This window comes from Papio anubis, chromosome 1 (genome assembly GCF_008728515.1).
Source record: "Papio anubis isolate 15944 chromosome 1, Panubis1.0, whole genome shotgun sequence".
Classification (NCBI taxonomy): domain Eukaryota; kingdom Metazoa; phylum Chordata; class Mammalia; order Primates; family Cercopithecidae; genus Papio; species Papio anubis.
Window position 1 is genome coordinate 25,100,680 of NC_044976.1, and position 25,104 is coordinate 25,125,783.

General features: G+C 47.0%; 1 protein-coding gene across 7 annotated transcripts; it reads left to right on the top strand.

Annotated features, from left to right (window-relative positions):
- Window positions 1–1,915: 1,915 nt before the first annotated feature.
- On the top strand, window positions 1,916–16,692 carry PIGV (phosphatidylinositol glycan anchor biosynthesis class V). 7 transcript variants are annotated; one of them, XM_031665950.1, is made up of 5 exons: window positions 1,916–3,964; window positions 5,111–5,202; window positions 6,913–7,047; window positions 10,101–11,222; window positions 13,571–16,692. In XM_031665950.1, the coding sequence occupies exons 3-5, from the start codon at window positions 6,970–6,972 to the stop codon at window positions 13,850–13,852; spliced, it is 1,482 nt and encodes a 493-aa protein (XP_031521810.1). In that variant the 5' UTR covers window positions 1,916–3,964; window positions 5,111–5,202; window positions 6,913–6,969; the 3' UTR covers window positions 13,853–16,692. The 7 variants fall into 7 exon arrangements, with proteins under 7 accessions (XP_031521810.1, XP_009200937.1, XP_009200931.1 ...); XM_009202652.4 differs by lacking the exon at window positions 1,916–3,964 and adding an exon at window positions 4,019–4,147; XM_009202643.3 differs by lacking the exon at window positions 1,916–3,964 and adding an exon at window positions 4,154–4,991.
- The last annotated feature ends 8,412 nt before the right edge of the window (window positions 16,693–25,104 follow it).

The window sequence follows — 25,104 nt, forward strand, 5'->3', positions numbered from 1 at the left end:
CACCCGTGTTAGCCAGGATAGTCTCGATCTCTCCTGACCTGTTAGTCCACCCATCTCGGCCTCCCAAAGAGATGCTGGGATTACAGGCTTGAGCCACGTGCCCGATGTGGTGCCTTTTTATCCCACAGCAAAAGGTAGCATAAGAAGTTCCTGAGTAAAAGCATAGCTGCTTTTCATCAGAGGCCAGTATGGTCACTTTGGCCCCACAATGGCATGACATCAGAGCCAGCATCCCAGATTAGGATCAGCTATTCCAATTCCATAGGACTGGGGCCATGGAAAGTGTAGCGTCTAGAAACTAAACTGCTGAGAGTAGGTACACTGGGCCGGTCCTCTAACCAGTCTAGGGCCAAGGCCACCTCTAGAAGTGGAGGCAGGAGCACGGCAAGGCAGCTACAGAGAGAAATGAATTGTCAGTTTCTCCAGGGAAGTGGGTGTTCTGTGAGAACCACGTAACTTCCTTCTCTACACCTTCAGTGGGAAAATCACTTTTTTGTAGTGAGTTATAACAGCTGTTCTTTATGAGCATTGTATGCCAAGCACTATAAATCCTATGAAGTAGATATCATCTCCACCAAGGCAAGGATTGTTTCTGTCTTGCTCAGTGTTGCATCATCATCCCATCACATAGTAGGCATTCCTGTACTGTTGAACAAATCAAACGGTAAGATAGGACTTTGATGGAGGAAAAGAGTAGGTTGGAGCTGTTAAGACTTGGTGTACCCATCTTAGCATAGCCCGTAAAGACTATTAGTCATATGGGAAAAAAGGAAGAGAGGGAAAGAGGTAAATCTGTGAAAGATTAAAATAGTGTGGAGTGGGAGAACCAGCCTGGGAGGCTGGAGACCCGAATTCAAGTCCCATCACTACCACTAGCTATGTGACTTCTTGCCAGTCACTTCCCCTTTGTGATCCTTAACTCCCTCATCCATAAAACAGAGGTATAGGATTAAAGAAATTGATTTATTGACCATATCTTTACTGAAGACACACAGTGTGCAAGGCACTGTTCTAACACTGGAAATACATTGGTGAACAAAGCCCTTGCTCCTCCATTACACTCAGAAGCTTACATTCCAGAAGAGGGAAACAGACATTGAAACAAATAAAATTCATGGACAGGACAAGCAGATGGTGTTAAGTGCTATGAAGAAAGCGGAGGCCGGGCACAGTGGCTCACACCTGTAATCCTAGCATTTTGGGAGGCCAAGGTGGGTGGATCCTTTGAGCCCAGGAGTTCCAGACTAGCCTTGGCAATATAGTGAGGCTTCATCTTTAAAAAAAAAAAAAAAAAAAGGCCGGGCGTGGTGGCTCAAGCCTGTAATCCCAGCACTTTGGGAGGCCGAGACGGGTGGATCACCTAGGTCAGGAGATTGAGACCATCCTGGCTAACACGGTGAAACCCCGTCTTTACTAAAAAATACAAAAAACTGGCCGGGTGCGGTGGCTCACGCCTGTAATCCCTGCACTTTGGGAGGCCGAGGCGGGCGGATCACGAGGTCAGGAGATCGAGATCATCCTGGCTAACACGGTGAAACCCCGTCTCTACTAAAATACAAAAAATTAGCCGGGCGCGGTGGCGGGCGCCTGTAGTCCCAGCTACTCGGGAGGCTGAGGCAGGAGAATGGCGCGAACCCGGGAGGCGGAGCTTGCAGTGAGCCGACATGGTGCCACTGCACTCCAGCCTGGGCGACAGAGTGAAGACTCCGCCTAAAAAAAAAATTAAATAAATAAATAAATAAATAAATAATAAAAATACAAAATACAAAAAACTAGCCGGGCGAGGGGGGCAGTGCCTGTAGTCCCAGCTACTCGGGAGGCTGAGGCAGGAGAATGGCGTAAACCCGGGAGGCGGAGCTTGCAGTGAGCTGAGATCCAGCCACTGCACTCCAGCCTGTGCGACAGAGCGAGATTCCGTCTCAAAAACAAACAAACAAAAGAACAGACTGATGGGATAGTACAGGGAAAGCCTCTCTGAGGAGGTGACATCTCTTCTGAGACCCAAACATAATGGACTGGCCAAAGGGTGGTCTGAAAGTAGAGTGCTTCAAGCAGGGAAAATAGCAAGAGCAGAATGAGGCAAGTTCAAAGAACAGAAATGATGTAACCCTCTTAAATCCTAAGCTTCTAGAATAGTAATGCATTGCTTGCATTGTTCGGGTTAGGGATTTGCATGTGATACTGTTTCTTGGTGATGTGGGATATGTGCTTCTTAATGGAAATGTCTGGGAAGTGTGGAGTCTTTCTGGAGCCTGGGATATGGCTCTGTCTCACTTGCTTTCCACAGTTCTGGTAGCTCAGCTGGCTCCCTGGGTAGATGCAGGCTCCATCTTAGCTGCAGACTCTACAAGAACACTGAGAGGCTGACTCCTTTACTACTCAAAGCCTTGGAGCCCTAGAAACCCCTCCTATACCACCTAGCCTTCTTCCAATCTGATACCAGGGAGTCAGGGCTTTGAGAGCACAAGATTCAGCTTCCTTGTTTTCCTGTCAGAGCAGAAGTCAGAAAATGAAACGGAAACAGAGCGGAAGAGGAGGGGGTTGGGTAGCAGAGAAGGAAAGGAGAAATTGCAGGAAAGTACAGCTGAAAATCTGGATAAAGTTCTACCTCTACAGGGTGACAGCTGAGCTTTTAAAAAACATTCTGACTTGTCTTGAGAGACCCCTGGCCTTTTTACAAATAGATTTTTGAGAGAATTTGGTGTGGACAGAGGGAACCCTGAGAATGCACGTCTTTTTCCCCTTGTGAATTTACACAGCAAGGACAGTTCATGTCTCAGTTTTGTCTTTGCAAAGAGAGTGCTGCTTGGAGCCTCATGGTGGACTTCTAGAGATTCAAGTCACAGCCTTAGGCTCCAGTCACGAGCGTGCCCCCAGGCTTTGCCATGTCACTCACAGACCTCTGGAGCTGAGAACAAGTGCGTGGCACTGAAAAACCTGGGGGAAGGGCCATGAAACTCCATTTTTTCCCCCTTCTCCAACACACGACGACTAAATGTGATTTGCATTTTCTTCACCTTGCACACAACAAATATCTGAAGGCAATTTAGGTCTCAGGGCCTGAAATGAGTTATGAAGAGTCAAGAGATACAGTCCCAGGCCCCCACAGACTGATGTGGGCTGGTCTTCGCCTGGAGAGGTAGCAACCATCTCTTTGTTCCCACCCACATGAGTAGCTGTTGCAGAAGATAAACCCCTCCCTGAGCCAGGCTGTGGCCAGAGGCTAACCCGGCCCCTGGCTTCGTTTGGAGAGCAGATAACTGAAACCACAGAAGACTTTGGAATCCTGAGAAACAAGAAATCCACCAACGGAGAAGGATTTATCATCTGTTTCCTTTAAGAAGGGTGCAAAGTTGTTCTAACAGTTTCCGTTACAAGGGTACAAACTGGCCGCTCCCCCCAGTAGACGGTTTTGACTTCGCCTCTTCTTTTTTTTGGCCCCACTTCCTATGAGAGAAACTACTTGGGTGAGGGAGGTGAAAGGAGTCCTGGCCTGGGGGGTGTTCTCTGAGGTTTTCCTCGCCATCCTCATTAGCCACCTGAGGTGGGGCTGAGGACTGAATTAGGACAGAAGGTCTCTGGTAGCTAAAGGAGGGGAAAATCAGGGGGATCCCCCACTTTCTTCACACCCAAAACGCAGGGTGCCACTGCCGGCCACAGAAACCCCAAGAATGCTTTTCTTTGGCTATTCGGAGGACATCCCTTGTGTGCCAGGCCCTGTGCTGAGCTATTGTTGCCTGACAGCAGGAAGAGCGCGGCTCTGGCTTCTATGAAGAGGCTGCGGGTCAGCCCCCGACTACAAGAGCCTCGGCCCACACCGGGAACTCAGTGAACGTCAGCGGGAAGGAACTGGGGCAAGAGCACTGACTGTGAGACAGCAGCCTCGGCTCACTATTTGAAGGCGGGGTGGCGGGGGGCCTTGAAGAAGAGAGAAGTGCGAGGAAACTCTTCAGGAGTCACCAAGGTGGGAAGGTGCTACAAGACGAAGCGCCGAGCGGGGGCCCCCACCCCGCTCGCCCGGAGTCAACATGGCCGCCGCGGAGGGAGGCGGGGCTGCTCCAAGTCCGGGCAGGAGGGGGGCGGGGAAGCCGTCGGCGGAGCCAGCGCGCAGGCGCGGGCCGCGTGGGCCCCGGATGGAGAAGCTAAGGTTCGGTCCCCGCCGGGGAGGTCGGGACGGGCCGGGCTGAGGACCTGGCGCCAGCCTGGGAGCCCTGGAGTTCTGGCGGGAGGGAAGCTATCAACTGGAGGCCGGTAGAAATGAGGCAGAGGCCCGGAGAAGCGGGCAGCCCCGCCCCTCCGCCATAGCAGCCTTGGGCGCCGCCTCTTCCTTTCCAGCCTCCCGCCCTCGCCTGCTTCCGGCCCTGTGGCCTGGTGGGGCTCCGCAGGCTTCCTCGGGAGCGGTCCCTGGGCCGTGGCCCATCTGGGTTGAGAGTCGATGATTAGTACCCAGAAGGGACTGTGTCCAGACGGAGCCGGCCAGAAACGGGCTGCGGACACGGCTGGGCTCACAGAAGGCAGCCCCTATCTCGGGACGGCCCACGAGGCCTTTGGCTCTGAGGACCCTGGGTCAGAGCGACTTCTCCAGCCCACGCTGGGGGTGTTGGTCTTACTCAGAGGGTCCAGAGCTGCAGTTCAACAGGATGTCCCAGATTCTCAGATAGGGCCCAACTACCCTAGGCATACCCAGCAAGGGCAGACTGTGGCATGGAGGTACTGGGCTAGGCGTTTGGGTGACCTGGGTCATAATCCTGGCCCGGAAAGGGCGCATACCCTTTGGCGAGGGATGCGGGCTGGTACCGTGAGGTTTAAGAAGCAAAAAACATGACAGCATCTTTAAGTGGCCCTGGGTGTGTCACTTGACCCCAGTGAGCCTCAGTTTCCATATCCATAAAATGGCGATGGTAATTACACTGGCCTCGCCGTGTCTGATGAGATCTCTGGAGCCTATTTATCTCACGGGAAAATTTTTGAAGAGTGAAACTAGTTGATCTGTAAGTGTCCTGCCAGTTAAGAGTCTGTGATTTGGCAAAGGGGTTGTTGGGAAGGGAGGCTGGCAATTAGCTGAGAGGGAGAATTGACTGGCTTTGTTTTTACTTGGTTTACCTGTAAGCAAAGTGGGGGCTACACACATCTATAGTCGCTGAGGCTAGAGCTTGACTCGAGAGAGGAAAGGAAGAATGCAAGCATGGTCAAATGGCATAGGTGGGTTGAGTGCTTTTCTGTTCCCAACTTCTCTTCTGCGTGCGGGTGGGAAGCCAAGAAAGAGGAAAGAAGAGTGAATTCGCCCTAGGATAGGGAAGGAGTAGCCGTGTGAGGTTGGGTATGCCCATTTCCGTGATTTCTCTCGATTCAGCGAGTCACACGTTGGAAACGTAGGGTAGATTCACAGACTACCGCTGCTCTCTGGGGCTTTCAGAAGCTTGCCTTTGAACTGAATTTTCGTGAGCCAACCGGCGTGGAATTGGGGGCCCCTCCCTTCCTCTAGGTCTCCTGGCGATGGAGTAAGCAGCAGGCGCCCCCTTGTGCCAAGGAAAGAGTACTGTTGCCATTGGCCAACTTGGCTCCCTTTTTGGGGAAATTTTATTCTCCTGTGACTTTGTCGTCATGCTGTTGACGTGAGATATGGTGGGAAGAATACTTGGGGCAGTGATTTCATATCTAGAGTCAGTGAACTGATGATGCTGTATCCTGTCCCTACCACTTCCTTTCATTCAGAACACAAGTTTAAGATGCCTGTTTGTGTTCTAGGCCCTGGGATATAGTTGTGATATAAAGCCCCTGCCCTTAGCAACTTAAATAAGCAAAACAATAAAGGCAATAGGGCAGAATGTAATGAGAGCATAGCACACTGTCTAGTGAGGATCAGAGAATTCCAGAAACAAGTGATACAGGTTTGGTAGGTATTCGCCAAATAAGAGAAGAGTCTTCCAGCCCTCCTCCTTAAATTTCTCAGTTCAAATTTTTTTTTTCCTTTTGGGCATAGTTCTTCACCCCAAATTGATGAGCTGCCACTGATGCTTTTGCTTTCCTTTCGAATTTCCCAGGCTGGTGTTTGAAAGTTCTTGAGGAGCTATTATGACTTCTTTTAGCCCAGGGAATTATAAAAGATTAAGGTGCATTCCCTGCCTCGGAGTGGCTTTGTAGTTGTTTATACACCGCTACCATCCCAATAAAGAGATGGGAAATAACAGTTTTCTCCATCCCTGGTAGTCTACTCTGTGTTCACCCTCAGTTTGTTTCAGCAGTGTGAGCTGGCTGAGGTCCTGCTGAGTGGTGGTTTTCTTTTCCTTCCCCACTTAATTTAACAGACCAGCTGAACACACATCAGAGAGCTAAGCTACAGTGTGGAGTCATTATGGTCTTCCAGTATGGTTTTATGCCCCACTTTGGGGACTCTGGTTTGGGACCTAGTTTATTATTCTGGGCAAGAGGAAAAGGGCACACACTAAATAATAGCAACCACAACACAGATTTGAGTAGAACTTCACACTTTGGTCTGTTTCACCATCATGACAATTTTGTGAGATAGGAAAAAAAAAAAGTCTGCTCCCATTTTTTATCTAAAGAACTGAGGTTCAGAGGGACTAATGAGAACTTGTAAGTGATAGTCAGGAGTTGAACCCAGATCTTTAGTTCCTGCAGAGGTACATTCAATAGACTTTAAAAGATTTTCTGTGACCTTAACTTTCCAGCTACCTGCTTAGCTGTATGGAACTTTCCCAACGAGAATTCAGTGCTTCAAAGTGACACCTACTGAACCCATTTGCTGTCAAGATGCTTTCCCCTCATCTGGGAAGTTAGGTGGTTGGTTAAGTTTGTCATAGTAATTCTGAGAGGGGAGGTTCCAGTGAAGAATGCTTTCAAGAATTTGCTTTCACTCGATATGTGACATTTTCCTCCTTTGGAGTTTAGAGGCCTGAGGGAGCTTAATCCTGGTAGCAACACCCCTGAATTCCTGATGGTGAGAGGATGTGGCCCCAGGACCCATCCCGGAAGGAGGTGCTGAGGTTTGCAGTCAGCTGCCGTATCCTGACTCTGATGCTGCAGGTCAGTCTCCCATCCTTTGTCCTGAATGTGTCATTGCTACATGACTGGACTAGGCAGTAAGAAGAGTCCCCATCTCCTTTCCACCTCTCAGGTGTGCCCCTCCATGTGGTTGAAACCACAGAGACATAGACTTTAGAGCTGAAAAGTGGTCAGGAATCTTAGAAAAATGGTCTGTTAATCTTGTTTTACCCATGAAGCAGCAGAGGCCCAGAAAGGTTAAGTGACATCCCCAAAGCCACACAGCAAGATAGAGAAGGGCTGGAGTTTGACCCCATGTTTCCTAACTCCTGAGCTAGTGGTCTCTCCAACAGACTGTGATGTTCTGTAACCAGAGATGCTTGTAGGGTGTGACAGCTCAAAGTATTGCCCTATGTCCCCCTTACCAGGAGACTGAGCATTGTATCAGTCAGTTGAGTGGGAAAAACATGGCAATGTGCAAGTCGTGAGACCATCTGGATATATAATGGTTCCTCCTATTCCCCCGAGTGCCTCCCCTTCCTGCCTCACCCACTCACAACTCTCAGTGCACTTGCCCTTTTGCAGTTCCCTTTCCCCTCTGAGGCTCCCCTTGATACATATTTTAATAAAATATTGTGTATATATGAATTATTTGCTGCCTAGCACAGTGCTTGGTGCCTAGCTCAGTATGTTCATAAATGAATGAATGTTGTTGAATGTATGTCGACACCCTAGGGGTGTTAGATTCACATAATGATGTGTGCCTTTTATGCCAGTACCATTGTCTCTGAGGCTCATAACCGGTCCCTTTGTGGAAACTTTCCTCTCTCCTTCCCCACTATATAAGGCATAGCAGACTCTGCTGGGTTTCGAGATTAGTTAAACGTGTCCACCTGCAGGCTAGGGCTGTTTATCTGTGACTGTCACTCCTGTCCTGTTTGTTTTTACTGTTTGAAGTGGCCTGATAAGGAAACTGACCAAAATTTAAAAAGCCTTAAAAATGGGGCTATGCTCCTGTTGCCAGGCTAGGGAGACTTACTCAGTGATGTCTTTCAACCAGCATCAGCTGGGTTACTGGCAGACCAAAGGAGCAATGCTGCAAGTCAGCATCAGGATAGGGAACCAGGACAGCTGGGTTCTAATTCAGGTGGTAATTTTGGAAACAGTATATTTCCTCTAGGCAGTTCATTCAACCACCAAAAATTTTTAAAGTACCTATTGCGTTCCAAGAACTGGGCTAGATGGTAAGTGTAAAAAAACATGGTCTCTTTTCTCTTGAGTAGCTGACCATCTAATAGGGCAAAAAGACTTTTTTTTTTTTTTTTTGAGATGGAGTCTCGCCCTTTTGCCCCAGGCTGGAGTGCAAAGGCGTGATCTTGGCTCACTGCAACCTCTGCCTCCCAGGTTTAAATGATTCTCCCTCCTCAGCCTCCGGAATAGCTGAGGCGCCCACCACCATGCCCAGCTAATTTTTGTATTTTTAGTAGAGACGGGGTTTCACCATGTTGGCCAGGCTGGTCTCGAACTCCTGACCTCGTGATCTGCCCGCCTCAGCCTCCCAAAGTGCTGAGATTACAGGCGTGAGCCACTGCACTTGGCCAGCAAAAAGACATTTAACAGTAAATGTGATTATCATCCCCCCACCTCCAGCTTTAACGCTCAAGCCATCAGATTATATCCCTAAGTTACCCATCGTTGCTGCTATCGTCTCTGTCAGTGACAGCTAATCCTTGACGGTTTTAGCCCCCGGTTCACTGTCACTCTTCCCAGCACAACTTCTGTTGATTTCCTGGTGGTTTCATTATTAATGAAGATGATATGTGCCGTGTCCTGAAAAGAGGCTATCACTTGAGAGTGAGTTCTGGGGGTGTTAGAGATTTGAGGAAAGAGAAAAACATGTAACATGTAACAACTTGTTTTCCTAAATGACAACTCAGAAAAATAGAAGGCTTTAGAGGAGACTTCCATGTGTGCCCACCACATTCTTCAGCCTACCCATTTCTGCACCTTTGTGCTTTCAGTACTGAAGATTGGAGACTGGATGAACTGTCTGTCCTCTTCTCTAAGGCAGGCTCCTCTACCGTTGTAGCAGATTCCATCCCTTTTTGCCTACCCTGCAATTCCCTCTCTCCTGCATACCCTTTTACTGGGTTATTTCCACTAACATACACACCCTTATCTCCCACCTTAAAAAAAGTTTTCTCTTAACCCCACGTTGTTGTTCACCTACTACCGCATTTGTCTGCTTCCCCTTAAGGCAAAACTCCTCAAAGTTTCTCTTCTCCCATTCTCTGTTGAACCCAGCCTAGGCAGGCTTCTGTCTCTTCCCCTCCACTGAGATAGCCCTGGTCAAAGTCACCAGTTACTTTCACATTGTTAAATCCAGTGGTCAGTTTTCAGCCCCCATCTTACTTGACCTCCCAGCAGCATTTAACAGAGTTGATCACTTCCTTTTCTTCCTTTGGTTCTAATGCTCTCCTGGGTTCCCTGCCACCTCACTGACTGTTCCTTTTTTTCTTCATTACCGGATTTTCATCCTCTTTCTAACCTTCAGATGTTAACATGTCCAGGGTTCAGTCCTCAAGAAGAGTTCTGAGTGTTTTTGAAACAGGGTCTCATTCTGTCACCCAGGCTGGAATACAGTGGCACAATCACGGCTCACTGCAGCCTCAACCTCCTGGGCTCAAGCAGTCCTCCCACCTCAGCCCCCTAAGTAGCTGGGACTACAGGCATGTACCACCACACCCAGCTAATTTTTATTATTTTATTTCTAGTAGAGACAAGGTCTTGCTACGTTGGCCCAGGCTGGTCTTAAACTCCTGGGCTCAAGTGATCCTACCACCTCAGCCTCCCAAAGTGCTGGGATAACAGGTGTGAGCCACTGTGCTGAGACTTTTTTTTAGTTTTTATAGGGACAAGGTCTTGCTATGTTGCCCAGACTGGTCATGGACTCCTGGACTCAAGTAATCCTCCCATCTCAGCCTGCCAAAGTGGGGATTACAGGCATGAGCCTGGCCTTCTTCCTCATTTTATTAAATGGCAATTCTTTTCTTCCAGTTACTCAACCAAAATCCTGGTTTTTCTTTACTCCACAGGCCCTCTTCAATGCCATCATCCCAGATCACCACGCAGAAGCCTTCTCTCCTCCTCGCCTGGCCCCCTCAGGCTTTGTGGACCAACTTGTGGACGGTCTTCTGGGTGGCCTGTCTCGCTGGGATGCTGAACACTTCTTGTTCATTGCTGAGCATGGCTACCTGTATGAGCACAACTTCGCCTTCTTTCCTGGTTTCCCCTTGGCCCTGATGGTGGGGACCGAACTGTTGCGACCCTTACGGGGGTTACTGACTCTGCGCAGTTGCCTGCTGATTTCAGTAGCATCACTCAATTTCTTGTTCTTCATGTTGGCTGCAGTTGCACTTCATGACCTGGGTTGTCTGGTTTTGCACTGTCCCCGCCAGGCCTTTTATGCAGCTCTGCTCTTCTGTCTCAGCCCTGCCAATGTCTTCCTGGCAGCTGGTTACTCAGAAGCTTTGTTTGCCCTCCTGACATTCAGTGCCATGGGGCAGCTGGAGAGGGGCCGAGTCTGGACTAGTGGACTCCTCTTTGCCATTGCCACTGGGGTACGCTCCAATGGGTTGGTCAGTGTTGGCTTCCTCATGCATTCTCAGTGCCAAGGCTTTTTCTCTTCTCTTACGATGCTGAATCCCCTGAGACAGCTCTTTAAGCTGATGGCCTCTCTGTTTCTGTCGGTGTTCACACTTGGCCTTCCCTTTGCCCTCTTTCAGTATTATGCCTACACCCAATTCTGTCTGCCAGGCTCAGCCCGCCCCATTCCTGAGCCCTTGGTACAGTTAGCTGTAGACAAGGGCTACCGGATTGCAGAGGGAAATGAACCGCCTTGGTGCTTCTGGGATGTTCCACTAATATACAGCTATATCCAGGATGTCTACTGGAATGTTGGCTTTTTGAAATACTACAAGCTCAGGCAGGTGCCCAATTTTCTACTGGCTGCACCAGTGGCTATACTGGTTGTCTGGGCAACTTGGACATACGTGACCACCCACCCTTGGCTCTGCCTTACACTTGGGCTGCAAAGGAGCAAGAACAATAAGACCCTAGAGAAGCCCAATCTTGGATTCCTCAGTCCTAAGGTGTTTGTGTACCTGGTCCACGCTGCAGTGCTGCTGCTGTTTGGAGGTCTGTGCATGCATGTTCAGGTGAGGTGGATTCCTGACTGGGATAAAGATGTGAATACAGGCAAAACCCCTTGGCCAAGGACAGGGAAGGCAGCTAACATCTCCCATTTGAGTGATCCATACTGAATTTATTCATTCAATGACTATTTAGGGGTATTCTTTGTGCCAGACCCTGGGTCAGACCTCTAAGGATGAAACATGAATAAGACAAAATTACTGCTGGGTGTGGTGGCTCACACCCATAATCCCAGCACTTTGGGAGGCCAAGGCGGGTAGATCACGAGGTCAGGGATTCAAGACCAGCCTGGCCAAAATGGTGAAACCTCGTCTCTACTGAAAATACAAAAATTAGCTGGGCGTGGTGACAGGCACCTGTAATCCCAGCTACTCGGGAGGCTGAGGCAGAAAATTGCTTGAACCCAGGAGGTTGCAGTGAGCTGAGATCGCATCACTGCACTCTATCCTGGGCAACAGAGTGAGACTCTATCTCAAAAAAAAAAAAAAAAAGACAAAATTACTGCCTTACGGGGTCTCATGGTATAGTATAAACAGGAGGACAGACATTTAACATAAAATAATAGTATAATGGGATAGAAAGGGGAGTGCTATTTTGAGATTTCTTTTATTTTACTTTATTTATTTTTATTTTTTTTAGATGGAGTCTCGCTCTGTTGCCCAGGCTGGAGTGCAGTGGTGCGATCTCAGCTCACTGCAACCTCTGTCTCCTGGGTTCAAGCGATTCTTCTGCTCCAACCTCCCGAGTAGCTGGAATTACAGGCGCCTGCCACCACACCTAGCTAATTTTTGCATTTTTAGTAGAGATGGGGTTTCACCATGTTGGCCAGGCTGGTCTCGAACTCCTGACCTCAAGTGATCCACCCGCCTCAGCCTCCCAAGTGCTGGGATTAAAGGCATGAGCCACCATGCTCAGCCTGAGATGTTTTTTTTTTTTTTCTTTTGAGATGGAATCTCTGTTGCTCAGGCTGGAATGCAGTGGCACGGTCTCGGCTCACTGCAAGCTCTGCCTCCCAGGTTCACACCATTCTCCTGCCTCAGCCTCCCGAGTAGCTGGGACTACAGGCGCCCGCCACCACGCCCGGCTAATTTTTTGTATTTTTAGTAGAGATGGGGTTTCACCGTGTTAGCCAGGATGGTCTTGATCTCCTGACCTCGGCCTCCCAAAGTGCTGGGATTACAGGTGTGCCACCGCGCCCAGCGATATTTTTTTTTTTTAAAGCTCAGATAAAGTATTATGAAGGCAAAGAAGAAGTAGGTAACTCACTGTAGTACTTGAGAAAGGCGTCATATTTCAGCTGGGTCCTAAAGAATGAGATTTTCCATATAAGAAGCAGAGGAGGAACATTCTAGGTAAAAGGAAGGGCATATGCAAAAACACGAAGGTTGTGAAAGGACCTGATTGGACTGAGATACAAGAATAAGCACAGAGGATGTCTCTTTTTCCTAATATACAGTTATATATATAACTGTATATTAGGAATCTTTTATACAGTTGTATATTGGGATCTTTTTTCCTAATATACAGTTATATCCATATTGGTTTCTTGACTGCTGACTTCTGGAGCTTCTCAACTCAGGCAGTCCCCCAATTTCCAGAGGAGATACCTTAACCAATGTTTTGGGTGGTGGCGGTGGTGATAGAGCAGGATGGGAAGGATTTGATCTTATATCTGATTTTCTGTTATTGGCTGTGGCATCACCCTGGGGACGTCTTTTTTCCCCATGCTGACCTCTTCTTAACAGTTTCTTCCTCTTGGAGTTGCACATTGGCTGTTTCTAAAGTTTTTCCAAGCTGTATGGATAAGAGACAGAGAAAATAGAAAGTAGCATTCTGTGTTTTCAGCTAGATTAAATCACAGAATGAGTGCCAGCAAAGCTTAAAGTTTCCAGGCTAGCTGAGGGAGACCATTTGGAAACTTATTTCTGAACTCCAGTAGGAGAGAGAATGTTCAAGCAATGGGTCTTCTGCCTGTTTCCCTGTGCTTTGCCATCCCATGGGATAAGGGAACCACCTCAGGTTCCCAAGCCCCAAATCAATATCACAGAGTTTAGAGTCCAGGCCCTGGGCTAAAATTAGACCCCACAGAGTTTCTAGTATTCATTGGCCCATTATTTTAATAGTAATTAATGTAAGTAGTCTGTAGCTATGTTTATTTGTAACATGGAGGATGCCTGTCTGCTGTTACATACATCTTTCTAAGATGGATCCTAAGCTGTTTTCAGTTTCTTTACCAGTGTAATACATTGGGTGACCATAGTTCACCCAGCAGTGAAGAAGTCCCCAGGCTAGTCCAATTTGAGTCAGTGACATTCCAGTAAATGTCTGGGTATTCCCCTCTCATGATTTCTAGGTTCTCACCAGGTTTTTGGGCTCCTCCACTCCTATTGTGTACTGGTTTCCAGCTCACTTGCTTCAGGATCAAGAGCCGCTGTTGAGATCCTTAAAGACTGTGCCTTGGAAGCCTATTGCAGAGGACTCCCCACCAGGACAAAAGGTCCCCAGAAATCCTATCATGGGACTTTTGTATCGCTGGAAAACCTGTTCTCCAGTCACACGATACATTCTAGGCTACTTCCTGACTTACTGGCTCCTGGGACTACTCCTACATTGCAACTTCCTGCCTTGGACATGACCTGGACTCTCCAGGGACAGGCTGGAAGCCGACTTAACCCAGGGGTCTGAAAGTAAAAATACACATTGGAACTGCCTGTGCTGCCCTGGGATCATTACTATGTCCTTTATAATCTATCTTTTTCTCCTTGAAAGTTGGTCAGGGATGGGAGAAGTGTCAGCCACTAGAGAGCCCCGTCTGGTCCTGGCGAGGGCAAATTTTAGATAACTATTTTCTCTGTAAGTGAAGATTGTCTTATTCCAAGTTTAAAGTACACCTGGATCTGTCTAGTCAATTAACATAGCAGAGGCAGTCTTAAACCTACCATTGACCTGTGTGTAAATTTAAATGTCAATTTATTGAAGTGTAAATTTCATCAAAGGCTTTAGCTGACAGGCTGGTAACGGTCTACACAAGATGGTACAGGCCTGAACAAAGTAGTGGGAGTAGTAAAGTGGGACCATTTTTTCCAAATGGGACATTGTTTCTGATGAATTTTTTTATGATTTGTGCATTTATTTTTATTTATATGAAAAAAATCTTACAAAGATATGCAAATTAAACTTCGTACAGTTATACATGCAATGAATTACCTTTTTATAAATAATACAGGCCGGGCACAATGTCTCACACTGTAATCCCAGCACTTTGTGATGCCGAGGTGGGCAGATCACTTGAGGCCAGGAGCTCGAGACCAGCCTGAACAACATGGCGAAACCGCGTCTCTACTAAAAATACAAAAATGAGCCAGGTGTGGTGGTACACACCTATAATCCCAGCTACTCGGGAGGCTGAGACATGAGAATTGCTTGAACTTGGAAGGCGGAAGTTGCAGTGAGCTAAGTTTGTGCCACTGCACTCCAGCCTGGGCAACAGAGTGAGATTCTGTCTCAGAAAAAGTAAAAAATAAAAATAATACAGATCTTTCCATGCTCTTCCCTTCTCGTGGCAAAAACTAAAATAACTTTAAAAAATTAAAATAATGTAAACCAGTTGGGGGAAAAAGGGTAAGAAGAAAGCATCAGGAACCCTGGATTCTAGTCCTCTCAATAAAACCCCATTTACCAGCCATGTGACTTGGGAGAGTTTTCAGAACCTTAGTTACCATCTCTGAAACCGTGGGAAATGATGATATTCTTCAAGGGGTGGTGGTGAACCATACAGTCTCTTGTAGGTCCCTTTCTGCTCTAAGATCTTAAGAACTGCCTTAAACAACAGAAACACCCCAGTCTAAATGCTAATGTAGAGGCTTAAACGTGGGATTTTAGGAGAAAATATCCAGTTCTCATGTTTTCAGCAATTAGAAGAAACTCCTCCTCCACCCCCGAGTGCAACTCTTGGGAGTAACTTAGGTGGTTTTTCCTTTCAATGAGGGAAAGCAGTGACATCTGGCAGATAAGGCACCTGTCGTCCCGTTCTCAGGTGCCTGCTTACTTGATCGGTCGACATGGGTCAGAGGCGCCAGCACAGCGGCAGGAATTGGTAAATCATACGTTAAGTCCAAGGTGGAATGAAATGGTATTTGCCCTGCTTCCTGGCCCCAGTTTGGTCATAAGCCTGCCACTATAATGGAAGTAAGATCATTGACCCCTGCTGAGCTACCTTTGCCTATTCCTTGAGCCAAATGAGAGTTTGGCTCTGTATCATCCATCACCTCTTTTATTTCCCATTTAAGCCAAAAAATCCAGTAAGCAGAAACTCTTCAAAACAGATGGGTAATCCTAAGCAGCTTCTAGAGAGCCTCGAGAATTGGAATTTTGACACACTCCCTTTGACCGTGACAGAAAGCTAAACTTGCCAGCTGAAGGGAAGCTCCTGGCTGAGCCCCAGTACCCTCTGTTGGAGCTTCTGGTCAGCCTGGCCAATAAGCATTTCCCATCCATCGCCACAGCACTAGCACAGCTGAGAGAATTTGGTCCAGAGTCAAATGCTTCTGAAAATGTACACACAGATCGGGGCAGCCCTCTGCCTTCTGCCAAGACACCGAGTGCCCTTCTTGGCAAACGATGATCACCCCTGCCCTAGTGTCCCTCCAGTTAGTTGGCAGAAACTGATCCCTTTCTCCTTGCCAACAGCTGCAAATCCAGACACTTCCACCTTGTGTGCAGGAAGTGTTGGGGTCCTGTTTCAGCTCTTCATTGCCGAGGTAGGAGCACTGGGCTCTTCGCTCTCCTCTTTGCCTCCTTTTGGGGGATAATCAGGACTGATTATTCCTCTACTGGAAAAGGTGACTCAGACCCCACAGAGTAGGTGTGATGTCACTGCTCTGGCAGTCTCAGCTTAACCTTCACAGTAGATCTCATCATGCCCAGAAACCCTGTAACAGGAGCCCAGCTAGGTAGGCGCACCTGGTGTGAGCTGGACAAGGTTTTCTCTCTGACCTTGCAGGGATTTAGTTGTTCTCTGAGGATCTAAGGAATGGGCTGATTTTATGACCAGCAGCTGTCCTTTTACCATCCTATTAACAGTCTCTTTAATAGTCTGGGAGAAGGACATGAAGGGCCCAAGGCAGGAAGTTTCCTGTTTACCCTGAGGCCTAACAATGCCACAGCTAGGTGGGGTGTCTACAGTTTCAGAGAAAAGTCATTTCCTTCTGAGACCCTGCTAAAACAGAAACCAGACGCCTCATGTACCTAGAAGTAGATGCTTTTTTTTGTTGTTCTTTAATGAAGGTGGGAGGAAACAGTGTTTGACATACCTTTACCAGTCCTCCTGGAAAAATGTCACTTTTCTTGAACAGACCCTCTCACTGACGTCTAAAAGTGTAATATGTGCAGGCTCAAGGGGTTTGAAACTGATTGATTCTTTCAGTAATTGTTTATTGATGCCTATTTTAGGGGAATAAAGATGACTCAGCTATGCCTCCTGTCCTCATATATCTGTCTAATAGAGTTGCTAGCAGACACAGAAACATTAATCAAGGCAGAAAGCAATAAATTCTCGGGAGTGAAAGGACACTTAAACTTCTTGCTCTATATCTCACTACTTGAACTTTTTTTTTTTTTTTTGAGACGGATTCTTGCTCTGTCACCCAGGCTGGAGTGCAGTGGCGCAATCTCAGCTCACTGCAACCTCCGCCTCCCCGGTTCAAGTAATTCTCCTGCCTCAGCCTCCCAAGTAGCTGGGATTACAGGTGCCCGCCACCACGCCCAGCTAATTTTTGTATTTTTTAGTAGAGACGGGGGGTTTCACCATGTTGGCCAGGCTGGTCTCAAACTCCTGACCTCGTGATCCGCCCGCCTCGGCTTCCCAAAGTGCTGAGATTACAGGCATGAGCCACCGTGCCCAGCCCTACTTGAACTTTTTATGATTAGAATGAATTCAAGTTTTACTTGTGCCCTTAGAGAAAGGTAAGTGAGGCCGGGCACGGTGGCTCAAGCCTGTAATCCCAGCACTTTGGGAGGCCGAGACGGGCGGATCACGAGGTCAGGAGATCGAGACCATCCAGGCTAACACGGTGAAACCCCATTCTCTACTAAAAAAATACAAAAAAACTAGCCGGGTGGGGTGGCTGGTGCCTGTAGTCCCAGCTACTCGGGAGGCTGAGGCAGGAGAATGGCATGAACCCGGGAGGCGGAGCTTGCAGCGAGCTGAGATCCGGCCACTGCACTCCAGCCTGGGTGACAGAGCGAGACTCCGTCTCAAAAAAAAAAAAAAAGAAAAGAAAAGGAAAAGGTAAGTGAGGCACAGAGCATGTACTCTGTAAGTTCACACAAGATGGAGATCCCTTCCAGCTTGGGATACCTGAAAAGACTTCATGGACAAATGATAGTTGAGCTAGACTTTGAAGGATAGGTAGGATTTGAAAGTTCAGGGTAGAGAGTGAATATAGAAGGCAGGAAGTGGAACAGGATAGGACAGGGAGAGCCCGGTGTGAGTGGAGCTGAGGTCTTAATCTAGGCTTTGAAATCAGCCCCAAGCCCAGCTCTAGTGTGTACTAGCTGTGTAAACTTGAGCCAGATACTGACTCTCTAAGCCTCAGTTTATTCATCTGTAAAATGTAGATAATAATATCTAGCTCATAGATAATAACATCTCATAGGGTAGTGGTGGGAATTAAATGTCACCGTATGAAAAGTGTTGAGAACAGTGCTAACAAAGGAATAGCTGCATTTTGGACATGTTGGGTCCAAAATGCCAAGCAGCACATTTATGTGCCAAGAAATGTGGAACTGGAGACCAAGAGAGTGGTCAGGGAACCATGCACACAGGCACAGTTATTACAGCAGCCATGCTATTGGATGGAATTGTCAAAAAAAGAGTGTGGAGAGAGAAGAGGGAGGGGCTGAAAGAGTTTGGGTAGGTGGCTCAACCTCTGTAAGCCTGTTTTCTCATCTACAGTGGGGGTGATAGCATCTACCACGTGGGCAGTCATGAAGGTAAAGCACTTAGCACAATGCCTGTATGGCAAGAACTTCATGAATGGTAGCCATTTTATTACCATTATTGTCATTAAAGGACCAGAAACAAATTCTATCATTGACGGAAAAGAGAGTTTCAAGGCCAGGCACAGTGGCTCATGCCTGTAATCCTAGCACTTTGGGATGCTGAGGTGGGTGGATTGCTTGAGCCCAGGAGTTTGAGACCAGCCTAGGCAACATGGTGAAACCCCATCTCTACAAAAAATACAAAAATTAGCCAGGCATCCTGGTGGGCATCTATAGTCCCAGCTACTCGGGGGACTGAGGTGGGAGGGTCACCTGATTCCAGGAGGTCGAGGTTGCAGTGAGCAATGATCACACCACTGCACTCCAGCCTGGGTGACAGAGTGAGACCCTGTCTCAAGAAAAAAGTTTCACGAAGAAAGAAATGGTTAGCAGGGTCATATGCTGTTAAGGAAAGGATGAGAAAAACTATCGAATTTAGGGATTAGGGATATTATCCAAGGTAGGCTAACTGTGATACCAAACAACTGCCAAAACTCAGTGGCTTAATAATAAAAGTTCCTTTCTTTTTTACTTCATAGTCTAGTGCAGGTTTAGGAAGGGAGGTCTGTTCCGCCCAATTATTGGGGACCCAGTCTTGTCCATTTTGTGACTGTCCTGCTCTAGCTCCTCAGAGTCCTCCACTCCCAGAAAAGTTTTAAGGAGCCAGCCTGGAAGAGTCAGCACATCATTCCATTCCACTAGCTAGAACTTAGTCACATGGCCACGTCTAACCGCAAAGGAGTGGGGAAGTAGTTTCCTAGATAAAATACAGCATGCCCGGTTACATTTGAATTTCAGGTAAACAAGTTATTTTTCAGTATAATTACATTCCAAATATTGCATGGGACATACTTCTAAGAATTTCTTCCTTGCTTAATTGAAATTCAAATGTAACCAGCTTCCCATATTTTTATTTGCTATATCTGGTAGCCCTACTGGGAAGTGAAGTCTGGCTGTGAGTTCAAGAAGAGAACACAGATAATTGTATGTTACAGTCTGTGTTTCTGAGCCAAATACCTGTTTTTCTTCACAGAATACACTTACTCCTGCCCAGGGGAAATAGCCCCAAATCCCATCTAGTCACTGTATTCAGCTCAGAGTCTCTCAGTCAGCTTCAGTATGGTTCCTTATGGTGATTTGTGAACTGAAAAAGCAAGTTATCTGCACTTCACAAACATACCCAGTATACATTGGTAGAGCACGAAAAGGATAACCTCAATACAAACCCCCGTTCAGAAAAGGAAAGCATGGAAGAAGTGCCACAGTCACTGGTCCAAAGCAGTTTTGAATTCCCACTGCTCAGGCAGGTCAAAGCCCCTTTCCCTGGACTGCAGGGAGTTCCTGGATTAGAATGTGATTTTTTTTTTTTTTTTAGAGACAGGGTCCACTCTGTCGCCCAGGCTGGAAGGCAGTGGTGTGATCATAACTCACTGTAATCTCAAACTTCTGAGCTCAAGGGATTCTCCCACCTCAGCCCCTCCCAAGTAGCTGGGACTACAGGCATATTCCACCATGCCTGGCTAGTTTTTGCCATATTTTATAGAGATAATGCCTTGCTATGTTGCCCAGGCTGGTCTTGAACTCCTGGTCCCAAGTGATCCTTTTTCCTTGGTCTCCCAAAGTGCTGGGATTATGTGCATGAGCCACCACACCCAGCCTAGACCTTGTTTTTGTTATGGGATGGACTTTTTTTTTTTTTTTTTTGAGATGGAGTCTTGCTTTGTTGCCCAGGCTAGAGTGCAGTGGCGCAATCTTGGCTCACCACAACCTCCATCTCCCGGGTTCAAGTGATTCTCCTGCCTCAGCCTCCCGAGTAACTGGGACTACAGGCATGCACCACCATGCCCAACTAATTTTTATATTTTTAGTAGAAACGGGATTTCACTATGTTGGCCAGGCTGGTCTTGAACCCCTGACCTCATGATCCCCCAACCTTGGCCTCCCAAAGTGCTGGGATTACAGGCGTGAGCTGCCGTACCTGGGCTGGGATGGATTCTTTTGTCCGTTGTTCTCCATGGCTCCTGGATGTGACTTTCTAGCAAGTTCTTCCTTGCCTTTTTAAAATTTTATTTTGAAGAGAGAGGGTCTCACTCTATTGTCCAGGCTGGAGTGCAGTGGCAGGATCATAGCTCACTGCAGCCTCAAAGTCCTAGACTCAAGCAATCCGCCTACCTTATCCTCCCAAGTAGCCCCAACTACTACAGGCACACATTGCTCTGCCTGACTTCTTCCTTGTTGATTACCCTTCATGGCCACATCTGAGATTGGCTTTGGGAAGTATGACCATTCTCCTTGGAAAATGCTCAGCTTTCACCAAGCCACTTCCTACTAGTGAAAACAAGGGAGCCTAAAGTTATTTTAAGTCTCAACTAGTCAGACTGTATGTTATGCACTAAAATGTATCTAACAAAAGTTACCATCTTAACTTTTTAAGTGTTGTGTAGCATTAAGTACATTCACATTGTTGTGCAACCAACTTTTTTTTTTTTTGGCGGGGGGATGGAGTCCTGTTCTGTCGCCCAGACTGCAGTGCAGTGACACGATCTCAGCTCACTGCAACCTCCGCCTCCCAGGTTCAAGCGATTCTCCTGCCTGTGCCTCCCAAGTAGCTGGGAGTACAGGTGCCCGCCATCACACTCAGCTAATTTTTTGTATTTTTAGTAGAGACGGGGATTTGCCATGTTGGCCAGGCTGGTCTTTTTTTTTTTTTTTTGAGACAGAGTCTCGCTTAGTCGCCCAGGCTGGAGTGCAGTGGCGCGATCTCGGCTCACTGCAAGCTCCGCCTCCCAGGTTCACGCCATTCTCCTGCCTCAGCCTCCCGAGTAGCTGGGACTACAGGCGCCCGCCGCCTCGCCCGGCTAATTTTTTTTTGCATTTTTAGTAGAGACAGAGTTTCACCGTGTTAGCCAGGATGGTCTCGATCTCCTGACCTCGGGATCCGCCCGCCTCGGCCTCCCAAAGTGCTGGGATTACAGATGTCAGCCACCACGCCCGGCCCAGAACTTTTTTATCTTCCCAAACTGAAACTGTACCCATTAAACAATAACTTCACATTCCCCCTGCTCTCCAACCCCTGGCAACCACCATTCTACTTTCTGTCTATAAATTTGACTACTCTTGGTACCTCATATAAGTGGCATCATAAAATATTTGTCCTTTTGTGTGTGGCTTATTTCAATTAGCATAAGGTCTTCAGGGTTCATCCATATTGTAGCTTGCATCAGAATCTCTTTTTCAGGATATATTCCATTGTACTACATCTTGTTTATCAATTCATCTGTCAGTGGTCACTTGGATAGCTTCCGCCTTGTGGCTGTAATGAATAGTGCTGTTATGAACATTTTATATAACAGATATAAAAATATCTGTTCAAAAAAATAAAATAAAATAAAAATAAAAAAATAAAAATATCTGTTCAAGTCTCTGCTTTCAGTTCTTTTGTGTATACAGCCAGAAGTAGAATTGCTGGATTATATGGTAGTTCCATGTCTGCTTTTTTGAAGAATAGCCATACTGTTTTCGATAGCAGGTGCAACATTTTACATTCCCACCAGCAATGCAAAAGGGTTCCAATTTCTGTATATCCTCACCAACATTTGTTATTTTCTGTTTTTTAATACTAGCCACCTCGGTGAGTGTAAAGTGGCGTTTTGATTTAAATTGTGTATTGAGTATCATTTCATGTGCTTATTGGCTACTTGTATGTCTTTGGAGAAATATGTATTCATAACCTTACCTGTTTTGGGGTTTTTTTGTTGTTGTTGTTGAGTTGTTGGAGTTCTTTATATATTTTAGGTATTAATCCCTTATCTGATACATGATTTGCAAAATTTTCTCCTATTCTATGGGTTGCTTTTTCAAAATCATTGTCAAATCTGATGTCATGAAGTTTTCTCCTTATGTTTTCTTCTAAGAGTTTTATAGTTTTTACTCTTTTTTTTTTTTTTTTTTTTTTTTTTTTGAGACAGCGTCTCATGCTGTCACCCAGGCTGGAGTGCAGTGGTGTGATGACAGCTCATTGTAGCCTCAACCTCCCAGGCTCAAGCATTCCTTCAACCTCAGCCCCCTAAGTAGCTGGAACTACAGGCACACGCCACCACTGCACCTGGCCATGAAGGCCACACTCTTAACCTGATATTTGCCTTAGAAAGATTGCATCTTTAGGCCAGGCACGGTGGCTCATGCCTGTAATCCTAGCATTTTGGGAGGCCAATGCAGGCTGATCACTTGAGTCCAGGAATTTGAGACCAGCCTGGGCCACATGGCAAAATCCCATTTCTACTAAAAACACAAAAATTAGCCGGGCATGGTGGCACGTGCCTGTAATCCCAGTTATTTGAAAGGCTGAGGCATGAAAATCACTTGAACCCAGGAGGCAGAGGTTGCAGTGAACTGAGATCGTGCCACTGCACTCCAGCCTGGGCAACAGAGCCAGACAGTGTTTAAAAAAAAAAAGATTGCATCTTTAAATTCATGTTGTTCAAGACCTTTTCTTTTTTATTTATTTATTTTTTTGAGACAGGGTCTCACTCTGTTGCCCAGGCTGGAGTGCAGTGGTACAGTTACGGCTCACTGCAGCCTCCACCTCCCTGGGCTCAGGTGATCTTCTTGCCTCAGTCTCCCAAGTAGCTGGGAGTATAGGCATGCTCCAACATGCCTGGCTAATTTTTATTTTTTATTTTTTTGTAGAGATAGGGCTTCGCTATGTTGCCCAGGATGGTCTCGAACTCCTGGGCTCAAGTGATCTTCTGCCTCAACTTCCTAAAGTGCTGGGATTACAGGCATGAGCCACTGCTCCCTGCCCTAAAATCTTTTCTTTTTTTTTTTTTTTTGAGACGCAGTCTCGCTCTGTAGCCCGGGCTGGAGTGCAGTGGCCGGATCTCAGCTCACTGCAAGCTCCGCCTCCCAGGTTTACGCCATTCTCCTGCCTCAGCCTCCCGAGTAGCTGGGACTACAGGCGCCTGCCACCTCGCCCGGCTAGTTTTTTGTATTTTTTTTAGTAGAGACGGGGTTTCACGGTGTTCGCCAGGATGGTCTCGATCTCCTGACCTCGTGATCCACCCGTCTCGGCCTCCCAAAGTGCTGGGATTACAGGCTTGAGCCACCGCGCCCAGCCCCTAAAATCTTTTCTATCTTACTTTGTACTATTTGTTGTCCAGAAGCACTCAGCTTTTCCAACCCTGAAAGACCCATGATCTTTGTTCTTTCTCTATTTTCATCTATTTCTGTTGAAATCCTGCATATTCTCACCTAAACTCACCTCTTTCTTGGAATACTTTATAAAGACAACAGTGCTAGTTATTAAGTTATTGTCTCTCAGCTCCAAACCTACCCACATATTCTCTACATGAGATACTGGAGCTGGGGCTCTGAAAATCACGTTTTTGCTTCGGCAGGCCCTGTGTTTGGCTTTCCCAATAAGGGCCACCAGAGGGAGATAGTGAGGCCAAAGGAAGAAGAAGGGACTCTTTTGAGATGGAGTTTCCCTCCCGTTGCCCAGGCTAGTATGCAGTGCCGCGATCTCGGCTCACTGCAACCCTCTGCCTCCTTGATTCAAGTGATTCTCCTGCCTCAGCCTCCCGAGTAGATGGGACTACAGGCGCCCGCCACCACGCCTGGCTCATTTTTGTGTTTTTGTTAGAGACAGGGTTTCGCCATGTTGGCCAGGCTGGTCTTGAACTTCTGACCTCAGGTGATCCGCCTGCCTCGACCTCCCAAAGTGCTGGTATTACAGGCGTGAGCCATCACGCCCAGCCGGGACTCTTCTTTTTGCTTCCTATTCCTGTAAGGGTCACTCTGGCAACACTCCTTCACCCAGGCAGCAGCAGGTCCTTCCTATAGCAGCTGCTGAATCCACTTTGTAGTTTTTCCCAACAATTGCCAAACCAGTTCCATGTGTCCCACTCAGAGATACCAGCACCAGCTGGGTAGTATCCTGTCCTCAGAGGTCTGAGTTCTTCAAGCTCAAAGACTAGATAGAGCATCAGACTGAGAGGTCCGAGTTTCAGCTCTTGCAGAGGCCCTCCTCTAAGGTTTTAACTTTGAGTAATTCCAAACTCTTGCCTTTGTACTCTTAGCCCAAGGAGTTATAGATGCTTCTTACTGTCTGTTGCTGCCTCCATGATATCTTGGAGTTTTCTTTTTACCCTTACAGTTATCTAGTTAACAATTTATTCCTAGTTAACTGTTCTAACCATTCTTTATATTAAATTCTCTCTGTCAGTGACTGATGTGGTTTCTCTCTCATTGCCTGGACCCTGACTGATACAGAAACTGGTACTAGGAGTGGCCCCAGGAAAAAGACCCCAAACGGTGGGATTAGGAAATCAGGTTGGCTGTGTCATTGGGTTTGAATGTGCTGAGCTCCTTGCCAATGAGAATGTGATGCTACTGATCCATAGCATGCTGTGGCATCATAATTAATGAAATCATCGCCTGTGGTTATTTGTGATGAAGTGCCAACCAAAGCAAGTGTCTTGGGGGCCCAAGTGGTGGTTGCACTAACTGTTATGGCAGTGATAATGACTATAGGTACTATGATATGGGACCGATTCTTCCAGTTGCATCATAGGTCTTGCAGGAAAAAAAATAAATAAATAAATAAATGACCAGCTCAGGTCTTTAAACTCTCAGCTGAACTCATGGTCAGAGAACTGTAGGGCTTCTCTGATAGCCATAAATGAATCTCATTTCCAGTAGCCACCAGAATGATTTGCTACAAATAAAATGAAAATTGTGCATGTTGCAGAATTCCATCAGCTGAATTCAGTTTAACTAAGTCTTTCCTGTGATTCAGAAGGAGTAGGACCCTGAAACTTGGAATGAGGACATCTGATTTGACTCAGA